Source organism: Poromitra crassiceps (assembly GCF_964638095.1).
Source record: "Poromitra crassiceps genome assembly, chromosome: 9".
NCBI classification, from domain to species: domain Eukaryota; kingdom Metazoa; phylum Chordata; class Actinopteri; order Beryciformes; family Melamphaidae; genus Poromitra; species Poromitra crassiceps.
The window spans coordinates 17,507,100-17,522,583 of NC_139630.1; the positions used below are offsets into that span (position 1 = coordinate 17,507,100).

The 15,484-nt window shown below is 42.2% G+C and overlaps 1 protein-coding gene across 1 annotated transcript in view; it reads right to left on the minus strand.

The window, feature by feature from the left end:
• Window positions 1-8,961: 8,961 nt before the first annotated feature.
• Window positions 8,962-15,484, minus strand: part of LOC310782136 (guanine nucleotide-binding protein subunit alpha-13-like) — a gene marked incomplete at both ends in the record, with an annotated part of 34,563 nt that continues 28,040 nt past the window's right edge. Inside the window, 2 exons of the mRNA XM_083642828.1 lie at window positions 8,962-9,330; window positions 13,920-14,132. Coding sequence (XP_083498954.1) covers window positions 8,962-9,330; window positions 13,920-14,132 — 582 coding nt within the window. The remainder of the gene's footprint in view (window positions 9,331-13,919; window positions 14,133-15,484) is intronic.

Here is a 15,484-nt window from a genome sequence, read left to right on the forward strand (position 1 = left end):
TCTAGTCTAACGTAGCTAGCGTTAATGTCATGCTATGTAATTAGCGTTACGTTAGAAAATAAGATTACCTCGATTTTGTGGAAGATGCAAGCGGCAGGCTGGTGACGCCGCGCGAGGTCTGGAGGAAATAATACTCTGGTTTTTCTTCGGGCTATTGTATTCAATGTGAGAGCAATGGAGCAAGGCTAGCAATAGCAACTAACGTTAGCAACATTTGTTAGCCAAGCTAACGGCTAGCATGGAAAATAACATGAACAAGATGGATGCCGTGGCGGAGGAAACCCTCCCCCGAGTCCCGTCCACGCTCACGCCCTTTCCTGTTTTCCCGGCTCCAGGTTTGAACAGATTTCCCACAATGCAACAGGAAAATCCATTCATCCAATCAAACGAAATCAAACAATATCGGGAAGTGAGCTTCATTTTGCTGTGTCAAAAACATATAGCTAAGGTGGTCCATATTATGTACTGTCAATGGTCTGCAAACTCACTCACACTGAGCAAACTGTATTGTTGAATGTAAAAAAAGCACTTCATATATATATATATATATATATATATATTTTTTTTTTTTTTTTTGTCATTTGTGTCATAATGAATAATATTTACATGTCTGATGTCAATACAGTTCAAAATAAAAGAATTGAGAGCGAGTTCTGCCTGAGATTGTGTGCTGTACATAAATGCCATTTTCTGCAATTTCTTTTCTCAGAGAGACCTTTTGGGTGAAAACAGGGTGTATATAAATGGCTATAAGTAGAGTACAGAACATGCTAAAAGCTCACTTTTTTTTCCCTGGTGAACCCAGAGACGTACATCTTCATTTTGAGGTATTGCAAATCACTTTGAGATAATTTACTGTGGGTCTTGAAAGATGACCAACAATTATGAAAATCTTTGGCCTGTGCTAAATATTGGCAGTCCTAAACTGGCCATGAATGAGTTAAAATGCATTATTTCAAGTACTTTTTTCTCTCTCCCTTTCATTTATCTGGGAAGGTGGATGAGAAATGGTGATATTGGTATAAACACCATTTCCACAACAGTGGTCCTCTGAACTATTTTAACAATCAGAAGTGGGCCTTAAGTTACAAAAGTTTGAGAACCCCTGCTCTAGCGGGCCAATCTCTATTAGGGCTTTCACACCGGCAGGGCTCCGTGCCAGTTCCGGTTCCCGAACCCAAATTTGAACCGGCCGGCGCGTTCAGACCGAAATAATAATTGGTTCGGAACCTGAAAAGTTGGTTCTTAGCGGAACCAAAAAAAAGTTGTTTTTTCCTTGGGAACCGTGACATCATCAGTGGGCGTGTCTCATTCTAGGCTGTGAAAACGAGCAGGAAGGAGAAGAAGGCAGTGACAACATGGAGAAAAATAATTTGCAGTGGTCTCCTGAGGAAACCAAATGTTTTGTGGCGATTTGGGCATCTATCTGCCGAATCTCAAGAAAAGCTAGAAAGCAGTACAAGAAAGAGCAAGTCGTATGCCGAACTTGCGGAAGAGATGGCCAAGGCTGGGTTCACTCGAACGCCAGACCAAACAATTAATCAACTTAAAAAACTGAAGGACTACCGAATAATGTCCTCCCACTTTGGTTCCGCTTAAACTGGTGTGAACACGGGCTGGTTCACCAGAAAGCACCAAGGTTCTGAGACTCCAGAACAGAGCCAGAACCAGAACCGTGTCTGTCTTTGAATGAATGAATGAAAAAAAATTATTGGTCACCACCACCAAGCATACACTTAGGTCATAACCAAAGGTTAGGGGCAGAAGCAAACGCTTATGTAAAGCCCCCCCTTTTCTTACAATTAAAATAAGAAAATCATCATGATCATTCCTCAGACATTTTGGACATTGTCCTTACTTGCCATCAAATAAACAACAAAGGATTTCAAGGAAAAATATCCTAATACAAGAAACAAAAAAAAGCAAAAAAAGTAAATAAGTAATACAACAGTCAAAAACCAGTGAGTAGCAAATAACAAAACAAACACAATCCATACATGCATATTCATACATTTTATAATCATCGTTTTATTATTATTATTATTATATATATACATATACCTATATATATATATATATATATATATACTTGTGAGGTCTCTAGACCATATTTCAAGCAGAAGGCCATTCGTGCATAATCTAATCCGATCACCCCTGACGTCAGTCAAGTTCTAGTATGACGTGGTCAGTCAAAGTCTTAGTATGACGTCCGTAATGACGTCAGATATGACCCTGTTCCGGATCGGCCACGGCGCGTACTTGCCTTCCGAGACGTCTGACGAAGACGTTGGCGAAGCGGCCGGACCACAGGCCGCCAACGCAGCCTGAACGATGAAACGATGAAAAGGCCCGTCGCGCGTTCCCGTGGCACGGGGCGCGCCACTGCGACGGCCCGTGGAAGGAGAGCAGAAGACGAAGCGGCGCGTGCGCCTGGACGCCCAAGAACGCGTGTGAGCGTGCCGGAGGGGGAGGCCGCTCGGCGTGGACGTGCTAATTCCCAATCTTCTTCCGAAATTATAGATTCCATCTCCAGTTCCCATTTTCTTTTAATGTCCAGACTATTATCCATTAAATCTCCTTGCAGTATTTTATATATGTAGGAGGTGATTTTCTTTTTAACAGTCCCATCAATTGTTAGCATAAAAAAACTTTCTAGATGTGATGGTGTATTACATAATTTGTCCCATTCTTTGTGTTTCTGGAGGTAGTGTCTTATTTGTAAATGTTTAAAAAAATCATTGTGTGGAAGGTTATATCTGCGCTGAAGTTGTTCAAAGGTCATCAGGACCCCTCTTTCAAACATTTGACCCAACATGATTAGACCCTTTCTTTCCCATTCTTTAAACCCTGCCCCTATTTTGGATGGGAGAAAATCAATATTTCGTGCAATCTTCATATTGATGAGGGGAGTCTTAGTTTCTGTCTCACGGTTGACCATATTTTCAGAGTGGTTTTTACGCATTGATTATTAATTTTATGTATTTTCCAAGAATCCTTGTTCAAAAATGGGATTACATCTAATGGTGCTTTTGGGCAATGATTTTGTTCCATCCCCACCCATATTGTGTCTTTGTCTTGAGATAGCCATGCTACCATTGATCTGAGCTGAGCTGCCCAGTAATATTTTTCCATGTTGGGTAGGTCTAGACCCCCCTTTTCTTTTGAGCATAATAGTCTTTTAAGTCTAATTCTGGGTCTTTTGTTTTGCCATATAAATTTAGATAGCCATTTGTTAATTGTCCTAAATGTAGCAGTAGGGACCTCTATGGGTAGGGATTGGAACAAAAATAGCAACCTTGGTAGTACATTCATTCTTATTGTTTCTACACGCCCTATCAGGGAAAGGGGAAGGACTTCCCATCTTGTAAGATCAGTTTTTATTTCATCCATCAATTTCTCATAATTGGCTTTAAATAGTTGTGATGTGCTAGGAGTTATGACAATTCCTAAATATCTAAATCCTTGCTTGGACCAGTGAAATTTAAATTTTCCTTCTAACTGAGGTGGCCAGCTCCCCACCAGCATCATTGCCTCAGATTTTGATTGATTAATTTGGTAACCTGAAAATTTCCCATATTCTTTTAAACTACTCATCAATGCAGGAACTGAGGAAACAGGGTCACTGATGTACGTCAATAAGTCATCCGCGTACAGCGAAGTCTTATGTTCTGTCTGACCATCATCTTTTATACCTTTAATATTTTTATTTTGTCTTATTAATGTCGCAAGGACTTGAATATTTACAGCGAAGAGCAAAGGACTAAGGCAATCTCCTTGGCGGACCCCTTTCTCAAGGTTGAAGAAATCTGAACAGCAGCCATTCACTCTAACGCATGACCTTGGATTTGTGTATATGACCTTCACCCAGTCCACAAACGTTGAATGAAATCCCATAGCAGCCAGTGTTTTATATAGAAACTGCCAGTTTACAGTGTCAAATGCTTTCTGCGCATCGAAGCTAATTAACACAGAGCTTTGCATACTTTTCTTGGCACATGTTATAATATTCAGTGTTCTCCTTATGTTGTTCGCTCCTTGTCTGCCAGGAATAAAGCCTGTCTGATCCGGGCTAATGAGTTTTGTTATAATTTTTTGCATCCTTTTTGCCATAATACTAGTCAATAATTTTTGGTCATTACATAGCAGACTGATGGGTCTATATCCTTCACAGAGTGTCGGATCTTTACCTTCTTTGTGAATTACTGATATAATGGCCTCGGACCATGTATTTGGTGGGTCCTTATTGGAGAGAGCAAAGTTAAAAACTTTCTCTAATATTGGTGTCAAATCATCTATAAAGCATCGGTAAAACTCTCCGGGGAGTCCATCGATCCCTGGGGATTTTTTATAGCTTCCCTTATTTCACTTTCAGTAATAACTGATGTCATCTGTGCTGCTTCCTCTTCTGATAATGAGGGTAGGTGTAGCCTGGCTATGAAGGCCTCAATTTCGTTGTTTGTTGTTTCTGAGTTAGGTTCTCTGTATAGATCTTTATAGAACGATGCAAAGGCATCTGCTATTTCCTTTGGGTGTGTTACAATTTTTTTGAGTGTGGGATGTATAATCTTAGGTACCATACGATTAGCCTGTGCTTTACGGAGTTGAAAGGCCAGTAGTCTACTGGCTCTGTTCCCCATCTCATAGTATTTCTGTTTAGAAAATCTTAAGGCTCCCTCTGCCTTATACGTAAGGAGCTTATCCAAGGACTTCCTTGTTTCTTTTAATACTAGCAGAGTGTTCTGTGTTCCTGTGGACTTATGTTCTATCTCCAATTGTTTTATCTTATTCTCTAACCTAGTCTGCTCTTCCAATCGTGTTTTCTTCAACGAAATAATGCACTTTAATTTTAAGTTTTTGATCTATATATTTCTTGAGCACATTTAGATAAAAAAAAAAAAAAAAAAAAATCACACTTTTTTATTTTATTTTTATTAATATATTTTGCAATACCACTGCCTCCGTGGGCCACTACAAGGTGCTCTGAGGACCACCAGTGGGCCACGGCCCAGTGGTTGAGAATAGCTGCACTAGAGAATGCAGTCGCTAAAAAAAAGCATTCAAAGGCAGTTTGCTGTGCTACAAATTCAAAATACTTTTTTTTATAAAGGGAAATCCCAAACAGCACAAGATAATGCATACGATGGTATGCAAAAAAACAAAAAATAAAATACAAATAAGGGTGAATACTTTTTGAGAGAAGCCTGGAATAACAACTCAATGCCAACAGGAACACATGACAGGTTACATGATCTTACCATACAAAATGGGTTACAGTATATTCAGAAAATCTACAACAAGTCGAGCAAATCTCTGTACATCTAACAGACATTCATCATTCAGCAAACGGGGTCGCGCTGTCCCTTTATAAGGCAACTAACAGAGGAGGGAGGAGGGGCAGAGGAGGGGAGGGGAGGGGCAGGGGAGCGGAGGGGAGGAGGGGCTGGGGAGGGGAGGGGAGGGGAGGGGGGTGCTGGGCGGAGCCAGGAGGATACACTACCAACCTCTAACCAGCTAACGGTACCGAGGCCCGGCTGAGCCTCGCCGCACTGCCACCCAGTTTGGGATTAGATTATTCAACTATTGCAACAATAGTGACTACGTTTACATGCACACAATATTCCGGTTTTTGCCCATATTCGGAAAATGACAATATTCCGACTAAATGAATAATCCACTAATATTCTAGCCTGGTAAACCAGCCAGGCTAGGGGAAAGCATCTCCTCTCTCGTCTTCCTCACCAGTTGCAGCACCGTCAAGTCATCCAGAATGTAAAAGTATGTCTTCCGCCGCGGGCTTTCACGTTAAGATTAATATACATTTTGAGTAATGCTTTAGACTAGTTTCACTCCTTATGTAATCGTAACACACCGCAACCAGTATTGTTGATGTGTAAGCTATTTTATGGAGGTTCCTCATAGTTAAGGCTATGAGTTATTTAAGTTTATTTTGCACCGTGTGCTTTTATTTTTAAGGCTAGAAACGGAAGCGGTTGTGTTATTTGCTGTGCTCTGGGTGACGCGAGGTTAGATCTCATTCCAACTTTACTCCAGCCTCCATGTTGTGTTACTTTCTATGATGAAGGGTCAGAGTGCAACAGTGACTTGACCTCACAGCCAGTGTTAAATCATTAGGGCATTAGCCGATTCGATTTATATTGCGATTCTTAAGTATTGCGATTCTACGATTATTGCGATTCGATATTATGATTTATTGCGATTTTTGTTTCTTTTTTTATTTTATTTTTTTCAGTTTGTTTGCTTTTTTACTCTAGAACATGGGAAAAGTTGAATCATACACTTCTAGAGACTGTATATTATATCATGAGTAGGGCTGGGCGATATAGTTAAAAAGTATATCGATATAACATCTTTCATATCAGTCGATATCGATAATTATTGATCATTTTAATTACCCGTTTTTATTAATAAAAAACATGAGAAGAAAAATGTTGCATTTAGCCACTTCATTTTGAACCACCTTATTTTCAAGGCACACAGGTAGGTCTAATTTGTCACACACACATACATGCTCTGAGTGCAACTGCAAGCAGTAATTTACAGACATGGTGACGTTTTACTTTGATGACAGCCTAGGGTTGCCAGCCTTCTAAAAAAAAACATTTGGTAACGTGTATTTCAGGGTTGTAGGGTTAACGTTAGGTGAATCAGAGGTGTGGAAAAGCCTGGGTTTTGCTTTGACTTGCTTAACTACAAATATGTCATAGGCTGTAGGGCTGGAGGGCGACCGCGCTGGGGACCGCGCGCCGCTGGTTGGGCGAGAAAAAGCCTTGCCTTGCTGAAAATGCGGTAGGCTACATTTCTCCATACCCATCAAAACTCCGCCCAAGCAGAAGACATAAAGTTATAAGCTGTGTGCTCAATAGATGACACGAGTAATTCCTGTGAATCCTGTCCCAAAGTACAAGTAAAACCTTTCTAACAGTTCAACTTTGTCTCTGCTCACAGAATTGAGCTGCGGATGCCATTCCGTAAAGGAACGCTGCAGATGTCCGTATTTGTGAAATTGATGTCTTAACATTAACGTTAATTTCCCGGGCACTTATTAATAGATATAACACATGTTAACACGTTACGTTAACACAAATTGAAACTCGATCACCCACATGGAATTATTCGTAACGCCGGGTGAGATCAAACGAGTGGCGTCAGCGGAGGACTGATAATGTACAATTTGATTCAAGGGGGGGAAAACCCTTTCAGAGTACAACACAAACTGTCTATTTTGCTGCAACTCGACAGTGCTGCTTAATCCAGGACAGGAGATTTCAGCCAGGACTCTCGGCTCTGATTAGCTGTGTGTGAGTGGGGGCGGGTCATGGGGCGGGCCACTTGTACTAACAAGGTACACGATTGGCTGTATGAGCCACGGAGCAGAGGGAAGCGCTCTATAATGTGATGGACGAAAGTGGTAACATTTCATACATAAACAGAAAAAATGCGATTATCGATTCTGGAATAAAAGATCGATTCAAAAAATCGTGACATTAAAAATCGCGATACTTAAGTGAATCGATTTTTTCCCCCACCCCTATAAATCATGTTGTGTTACTTTCTATGATGAAGAGTCACAGTGCAACAGTGCAACAGTGACTTGACCTGACAGCCAGAGTTAAATCCTGCAAAATGAAGATGGAGAAGTAGACTGCAGAAAAAAAGTCATGGAGTTCAGCAAGAGGGAGGCCAATGGAGGGAGGCAGCTTCAGAACGCATGGGGTCGGTCTGCAGTCTTTTCTCATATAAATGCAGTTTATTCTTCTTCTACAGGCTACATTCAATAATATATTATGATCAATTGTCCCGCCCCCCCAAAATTATTAATGCCATTAAATAGGAATAGGTCTCTTAATCAAAAATAATAATAACTAGAAGATCTACATTTCCTACCGAAAATGTAATTGTGCTTGCTGTCCTCGCCATGCACCGCCTGCCTTGCAGGGTCCCTGCCCATGCAGCTAGGGGGACTAAGTAGTTATGGGTGGGCCTATGTGAGTAGCAGCGGGAGGAGGCAAGGAATCCAGGGGCGGAAGAATTTCGATTGTAGACGCTACAGTTCAAAAGTTATGGACCAAAAGGTGAAGAGGGCTGTTATAGCCCCACCATCAGGTCAATAGGAGTATTTTGTTTTTAGATCAGAGCAATGAGTAAACATGGGGCGAGCCAAGGAAACCTGTCGGGTTCCTCCAACGTCAGGTCAATCGGTGTCATTTTTTAGGCCAGAGTAGAAGAGTACTCTATGAACATATAGCCCCAATTTGGGAACAGTCACTCTTATGGCTTGTGAGCTACAGGTACTTGATGTTGCTACAGTGCCCCCTATAGGCAAAATGACAAGATTTTTCCTATCCGCTTAGAGTACATCCGTCCACACCTGGACCAAGGTTGGTTAGGATGGGACGTTGTGTTATGCTGATTTTTGTGAAATAGGCCCCACCCACAGAACTTTGGAAGTCGATTATATCGCAACGGTGCGGTTTTTTCAAAAACTTCAAAATCAGTGTTGTGCAGGACAGTCCACACATGATGCGTGCTTTGGTTTGGTGAAGATTGGACACAATTTCAAGGAGGAATCGCAAAAAAACTGTTTTGGACAAAATTCAAAATGGCGGAAAATCGTGTCAGAAAAGGTAGAAAAGCGTTGTGGTTTCATCCTGGCTCTCTCAATCAGAGTCCTGTGCTGTGAGATGGCTTTTGGTCGGGCGCTAGGGTCTTCTCCAACATCCAGCCCCTCCTGTCCCGACTGCCACAGCCAGGCCGCCCTCCTGCCTCACGCTGAACCAACTACAAGGCCAAGTGTTTGAAAGAGGAGAGTAAAAACTAATATAAAAAGGCAGAAGATTAAATTATATCTGATTATTCTGTGAGGCTGGTCTCCCCCCAGCCCTCCTAAGGGGAAAGCGGAGGGTGCCCATTCAGGTCCTCATTTTCACAGGCAGAGCGGGGTCATTGGAGCATGAGCTGCTTGAGGTTCTTGTGGAGAATAATGTCCTTGACGGTTTCGAACACCAGCCGGATGTGCTCGGTGTTGGTGGTCGTGGTGAAGTGGTGGTACAGGGGCTTATGGCTGGTGTCGTGCCGCTTCCCCTGGAAACACTCCAAAATGAAGGCCTGGACGTCCCGCAGGCTGTGCTCGGGCCCGGTGTAGTCTTGGAAGTAGTCCTTAAACGGAACGGTCTTTATCTTCTCCTCCAGCAGGTCCATGTGGTTGAGGAAGAGTATGATGCTGATTTTGATGAAGGCAGGTTTGTTGACGACGGTCTCGAAGATGTTGAGCGACTCTTGCAGCCGGTTGGTCTGCCTGTCCTCTGACACCTGATCAAGACAACAGAACATGGAGTTAGCAAAATGACTACTACCACTATTGTTGTTATTTTTGTAGGGGTAGTAGAACAATAATAACAACAACAACAATAATAATAGGAGAAGAATTTTTTAAATGCTTACAATAAATATAATGGGGCAGTATAGAGAAACAAACGCCCATAAAAAGATAAAAACATGAATATGGGAGAGAAATGTATGTTTTTTTTTAAAGGTCTGTAAAATTGGAAATACATAATGAACTGGCCAGTATCTGCTAGAGCATTGGTAAGGTAAGGTCAAGGTAAAGTCCCACTGATTGTCACACAATGTGTGAAATTTGTTCTCCGCATTTGACCCATCCCCTGGGGGAGCGGTGAGCGGCAAATTGTGGTCCGGTCCGTGTTCACCCCCCCCCCCCCTTTTTTAACAGACAACAGTTTTTACATACATTACATACATAATATTATGTAAATATACAATATTACATACAGAAGATTTTCGGAAATATCGCGATACTGTATTTGGGAAATATCACAATTTTGAACATTTACTTTCAGAGGCTGCAGTTTTAAAGCCAAAGTGAAGTTTCTGGTATGGTATATAGGTATCATATGAAACTAGAAGACCTAAGGAATCGATTTGTACCAACCATGCTAGTTTGTCAGGAAGGTAGCTAAATAACATTGCCTGAGCGTCACGACTCGCGTGTGATGCGCCGCAGTGTGTTTTGGGCACACACAAGTCAAAAGTGTGAGTCCACCTGCTTATGCTTTTAGTATAAGCAGTCACTTGTCAGTTTAGGGCACTTAACACTTTGAGTGCCACGGCCCTTGGGCAAAAGGTGCTGTACTGTGCCACATAGGCCGCAATGCATTTTAATATAGCCATATCATTTTTTGTGTTCCTCTTATATGGACAACCAATAGCCTCAATGAAACTTTGAACCCTTCTGTTTCATTAAAAAAAAAAAACTGTGTTTATAAACCGTTCCATTTTGGAAATACACCCCTCTGAAAAAGAGTGTTTTCGACCGAAAAGAGCATGCTGAAATTAGTTTCTGAGATAATCACATCTTTATGTTAGAAAGGCGACAGAATGAATTCTGCTTTGAGTTGAACAAAATGCTATAGCTGAAATGAAAGGGTAGAATGTCTAGTTTACCTGCGGGAAAAAGTATGTCAAAAGAATCTTTTGTTTATTTTCTACAAATATTAGTATACAGCTTGGTCTAACATCAAAATGCTCACTTTCATGGGTCATGCTGGATATTGAAGTCTCTATTTACATAGGGAAACAAGATATCACCTTTATTTTTTATTTTTATGAAACTAAACATTGAAAGCTTTCATTTGATGTGTAACATAATAACAATATTCAAAACACAACATGTCCTGCACTGTTTTATCTTCTTCACATGGACCTTCAAAATAGTTGGAAATCAAGACAACTTTATGTAAACATAGGCCAACATCGAGCCTGCTGCTGCCTGGGTGTGTGTGTGTGTGTGTGTGTGTGTGTGTGTGTGATTGGCTGCATGTGCCCCTGCGTGCCCCACCCCCCTCCTCCTGCTCCTCCGTGGTGGGAGGAGTCGAGTGTCTCTGCTGCGGTTTGCGCTGAGTTTGATCTGCACTGAAAAGTCCGCTGCCTGCATCCCCCTGCTTTTTTACAGCGTGTCCTCGGCTCCCAGCTGAGAATAATGTAACTTTTCAGAAAGACGCTGGTGTCGCCGTGTCGGCAACTAAATCATATGGATGGACTGTCGCAGCCGACACGGATGGGGCTCAATTGTGGCAGCAGATGACTGCAGTTCACAGGCACGGGTAACGTTATGCTTCAAGCATATCGATGCGATTTTCGTATTCCGTTTCCTCATGACTTCTTCTCTCTTTTCTCCTGGCCTTTGTCTAATCGGGAGGGCACTGTCGCCACCTAAGGGTTCTGTAAAATAGGTTAGACACATTCAATAGCTCCCATATTGTAAGAGGCGATGTAAGAGGCTTAGATCGACACCCCCCCGTCAAAATATGAATTTGGAGTTATTGACGCCATTTGGCGTCGCTGGCAGTCTACGGTAAATTTCTCTTGACGCCATATGGCGTCGCTGGCACTCAATGTGTTAAAGGGTTACTGACCCCCCCAGATTTCTTGCAAAACGGTATTCTACTTGATTTGAAAACTCTGCAGTCAAGATGGCCGCCTATACTAGATTCTTTAGCTGGCAGAATTCCTCCTCCATAAACTAACATAGCTTGGGAAATAAGTATGTAACATACAAAATAAAACAACCCGTAATATCTTCATTTGATGTAGAATGCAGTCAGAGGACATGTAACTATTTAGTTAAACTTGCATTCCAGAAATATTCCTCTAAAGATAACGTAAATGGCTCGAGACTGTTTCGTCCTGAAACCCACTCGCTTTGTGCCAGAACACAATCGATTGGGGGACAATCCAGGGATGCATTGCCCTTAAAGGGCTCGCGCCGCGTGAACTACAGTAATCACATGGGGGGAAAAAAACAAATTTTCACATGAGTGGGGCACGCGCAAATACCACCGTGACGTCACGATGTACAAAATCTCCCATTCATTTGAGGGCACAAAAAAAGCAGGTTTGAACCCATAGAGGGAACTTATGCTGCTGAAAATGATACAAATGGTACAATGGTAACAGTTTGGTCTCAAATGTGGACATTTTGACCAGAATTCTTCACACACCACCCCCAAAGTCAGATATATTGGTTAAAAGCTGAAAAAGGTGTTTTGGGGGTAAGTTACACTTCAAAAATAAGAGAGTGAATTTGAATGATTGGGATTATTTACTATTTTGGTTTAATCTGCATGACTGTTGAAGTGACACTTAAAGGCCTGTCAGTGATATTCAGACCTACCATGACCTTTCTGTGAATTAATACACACGATTAATTGGTCATGTAAACACTAAGTACTTAGCTACATGACCCATTAATCTTGTTTATTCATTCTTGTTAGTGTCTCTCCTAAAGATCAATATATCAGCTTCAGGTCTTCTAACGTTAAACCTTTTGTTGGTTTTATTAAAGAATCAGCATCTTTGCAGATATGTTGATTGAATGTGAAGCAAGAATAACTCTAAACGGCCTTCCTTGTTGTTTCATTCATCAGACTTCTGCTGACAAAAACAGCAGGAGAAACCCAGACATTTAGAAACACCACACCATACCACGTTTGGTTCCTGCATCCTACCGATCATTACACGTCATTTAACTGCACCGATTGTAACGTTACACAGGTACCGCTAGCCTTGAAACAGTTAATGTAACGTTAGAATGTTCCTTAGCTGCTAACTGGACAGCGGCATTTAACATTACGGTCTATAGACCGCAATGTTTCCCTTCCCCAGCCAATTCCCTGGCACTCTTCCCAGACTCTGGCACCTCCTGCCCGCATTGTATTCATTATTAAGAGTGGCTAATTAAATATATTGATCTTAGAAAGCTGCAGCAGCAGTTCGGCTGTCAGAAAGTAGCTCCCTTGCGTGACACACACTAACATGATGTGTGTCATGCATCATGAGTGTCGCCAAGCGAGCAGGGCTCCCACCTGACGTCCTGTCCCAAATTTATGTGAGCTTCATCAGACCTGTCTTGAAGTATGCTTCTCCAGTCTGGGGAGGGCTGAACAAAAACCTAACTCAGGACCTGGAATGTGTGCAGCGGAGGTGCTGCCGTATTATGGGCCTACCAAGTGGAACATTCCCCAGCCTGGCGGAGCGGAGAGATGAAGCCACCTCCAGATAATTCAAGCGGATGCTGGAGGAGGAAGGGTCCAACCCTCTACTTGGAGCCCTCAAAACTCCACACCACCAATATGGCCTGAGAACTACTAGATTGTTCACAGGGCCAATAAGTCACACAAAAAGACACCAGCAGTCCTTCTTACCAAGAGCTTACAGGCTGTGCTCACATTGTCCATCCTTTTAGTTATCTCCTCCCTGTAGCCTACTGTAGACATGATATTGTTATACTGTATCTATTCTTGTCTGTTTTCTAACTTGTAAAAAAACATAATTTCATCTTGTGATGCAACAATGTTTTTTCTTTAATAAACTTGAAACTTGAAGTCATGACCTGCCCAAATCTGCCTCTGATTGGCTAGACTCGTTGCATTCGTGGTTGGATTGGTCAGGTTGCTAGTCTTTCACAGTAGTAGTCATGACCACAGTGAGAGTAGATTCACAACACACGATAGGCATACTGCCCAGTGCACCCATACACAATTTAATTCACAGGCGTCAACATCTTTTTGCGTAGTTTTAACTGACAAATCGTACCACCGTACTTTGATGCCAAAATGCATGCATGGTACGAAAAATAAGTGCAGGTTGGCAGGTCTGCACTCCAAAGTTAGGCACTTCCACTGCGTGGAAGTGGTCCCTGGGAAATTTGGTTTGGTACGTAGTGGTACTTGGACGGAAAAGTTTGGGAACCCCTGTGCTGGAGCAAACTGATTGTGTGACTTATCGTGCGATCTAAAGTGTGTGTGCTTGCTTGTGTGTGAGAGGAAATGAGATGCCGTGTATGCACGGTGTGTGCTTGTGGGACTGGAGCGCGTTCTCACCTGGTCGTAGGAGGAGGAGGATACGAGGAAGAGGATGCAGTCGACCGAGTCAAAGTACTTGAACCAGTGCCTTTCTGACCGCAGCCCCACATTCACAATCTTGTACGGCACGTTCTTGACCTCAAAGTCGTACTCTTGGATGCGCGTGGTGGGTGGTGTACAGTAGTCTTCTTCAGGAGTGTACAGGATGTCCTGGTCACTGGGAATATAAGTCTGGTGGAGACACGGAGAGATCCAATGAATGAATGACTGAATGAACATGAAAGACAAATGGACACGTTGCAGCAAATAAGCTCTTCCAGGCTGTAAGACTGGTAGCGGTTCCCACATTCAGTGCACTCGGGACTGCTGATATAAGGGGACCTTTACTGAATTAACCCCAACATCTCTGCTTCATGGAATGCTGTCACACAGGATCATTTGCTGAATTCACTGGTGCTCTAGAGCAGTGGTTTTTAAACTTTTTGTGGCCAATGCACACCAAGTGGCAAGCCAAAATCTCAAGGCACACCTGTATTCATATCCATGCAAAATAGTCTGTAAATGCTTTTTATTTACTTAACAAGCATATTTAATTAACAAAATAATTCAAGAATGCATTTGAAACTTTGTAAAATTACATCAAAACAGCAACATACCATTTAATCAATCCAAGTAATTGTTTAAGCAGAATATCGGAGCAATTTACATTCTGTTATTAAACCTGTCAGTTTCTTATCTGACCTGTTCTCCCTACCTAGATACTTTTCCATCCACCACGTTACTCTGCCATGATGCCATCTGGGCTGTCTGACCAACTGACGACACAATTCTCCCTCTGCTTTCATTGGGGGGGCGGTGCTCCCATGAGCAAACAAGGGAGTCCACGCGAGGGAAAACAGTGAAAGTGCCAAAGTGAAATAAAATGATTGTGTAACACAGTAAATCTCACCAGCAGTTGACTGAATTATCTGCTGATCTAAGTTTCGACTCGGAGCGGATAGATCACAACTTGGTTATGCAGTTTAACAATATTTATTGCCACCATGAATAAATCACTGAACCTGGATTTGTACACCTTATAACAATTGACAAGAAAAATAAATAAAAGAAAATAAAGTGTCTCTCACGGCAGCCGTGTGCCGTGTTTCCTCACAGCAGCCGTGTGCTGTGTCCCGTTCCGTTCCAAAGTCCGTTTCCAGTGCAGTACAGTCCGTTTGTGTACTTCTCTAGTTCTATCTGTGTGTGTATAAGCAAGCGCACGCTACCCGGGTGTGTTTCATGTGCTTATCTGTATCCACAACCGATTCTCTGCGATGCAGGTGAGGACGATGAAGATGAAGAAGCAGGATGGTACCTCGCCCCTCTCTCAGATAGGATGGGGACCCTGGCTCCTCTCCACCCTCTGTTCTGTAACATCTGTTGTAGTCTAACAAAAAACCAACCTGCACACCACAATAGAATCAGTTCAATATCAACACTGTACAGTAGTGATCTTCACTTCTTTTTTCTCTACATCTGGTGTAATCATAATACTGACCCAGCATAGCAGTCGGCATCAATGTTCAACAGTACATTAAACATAT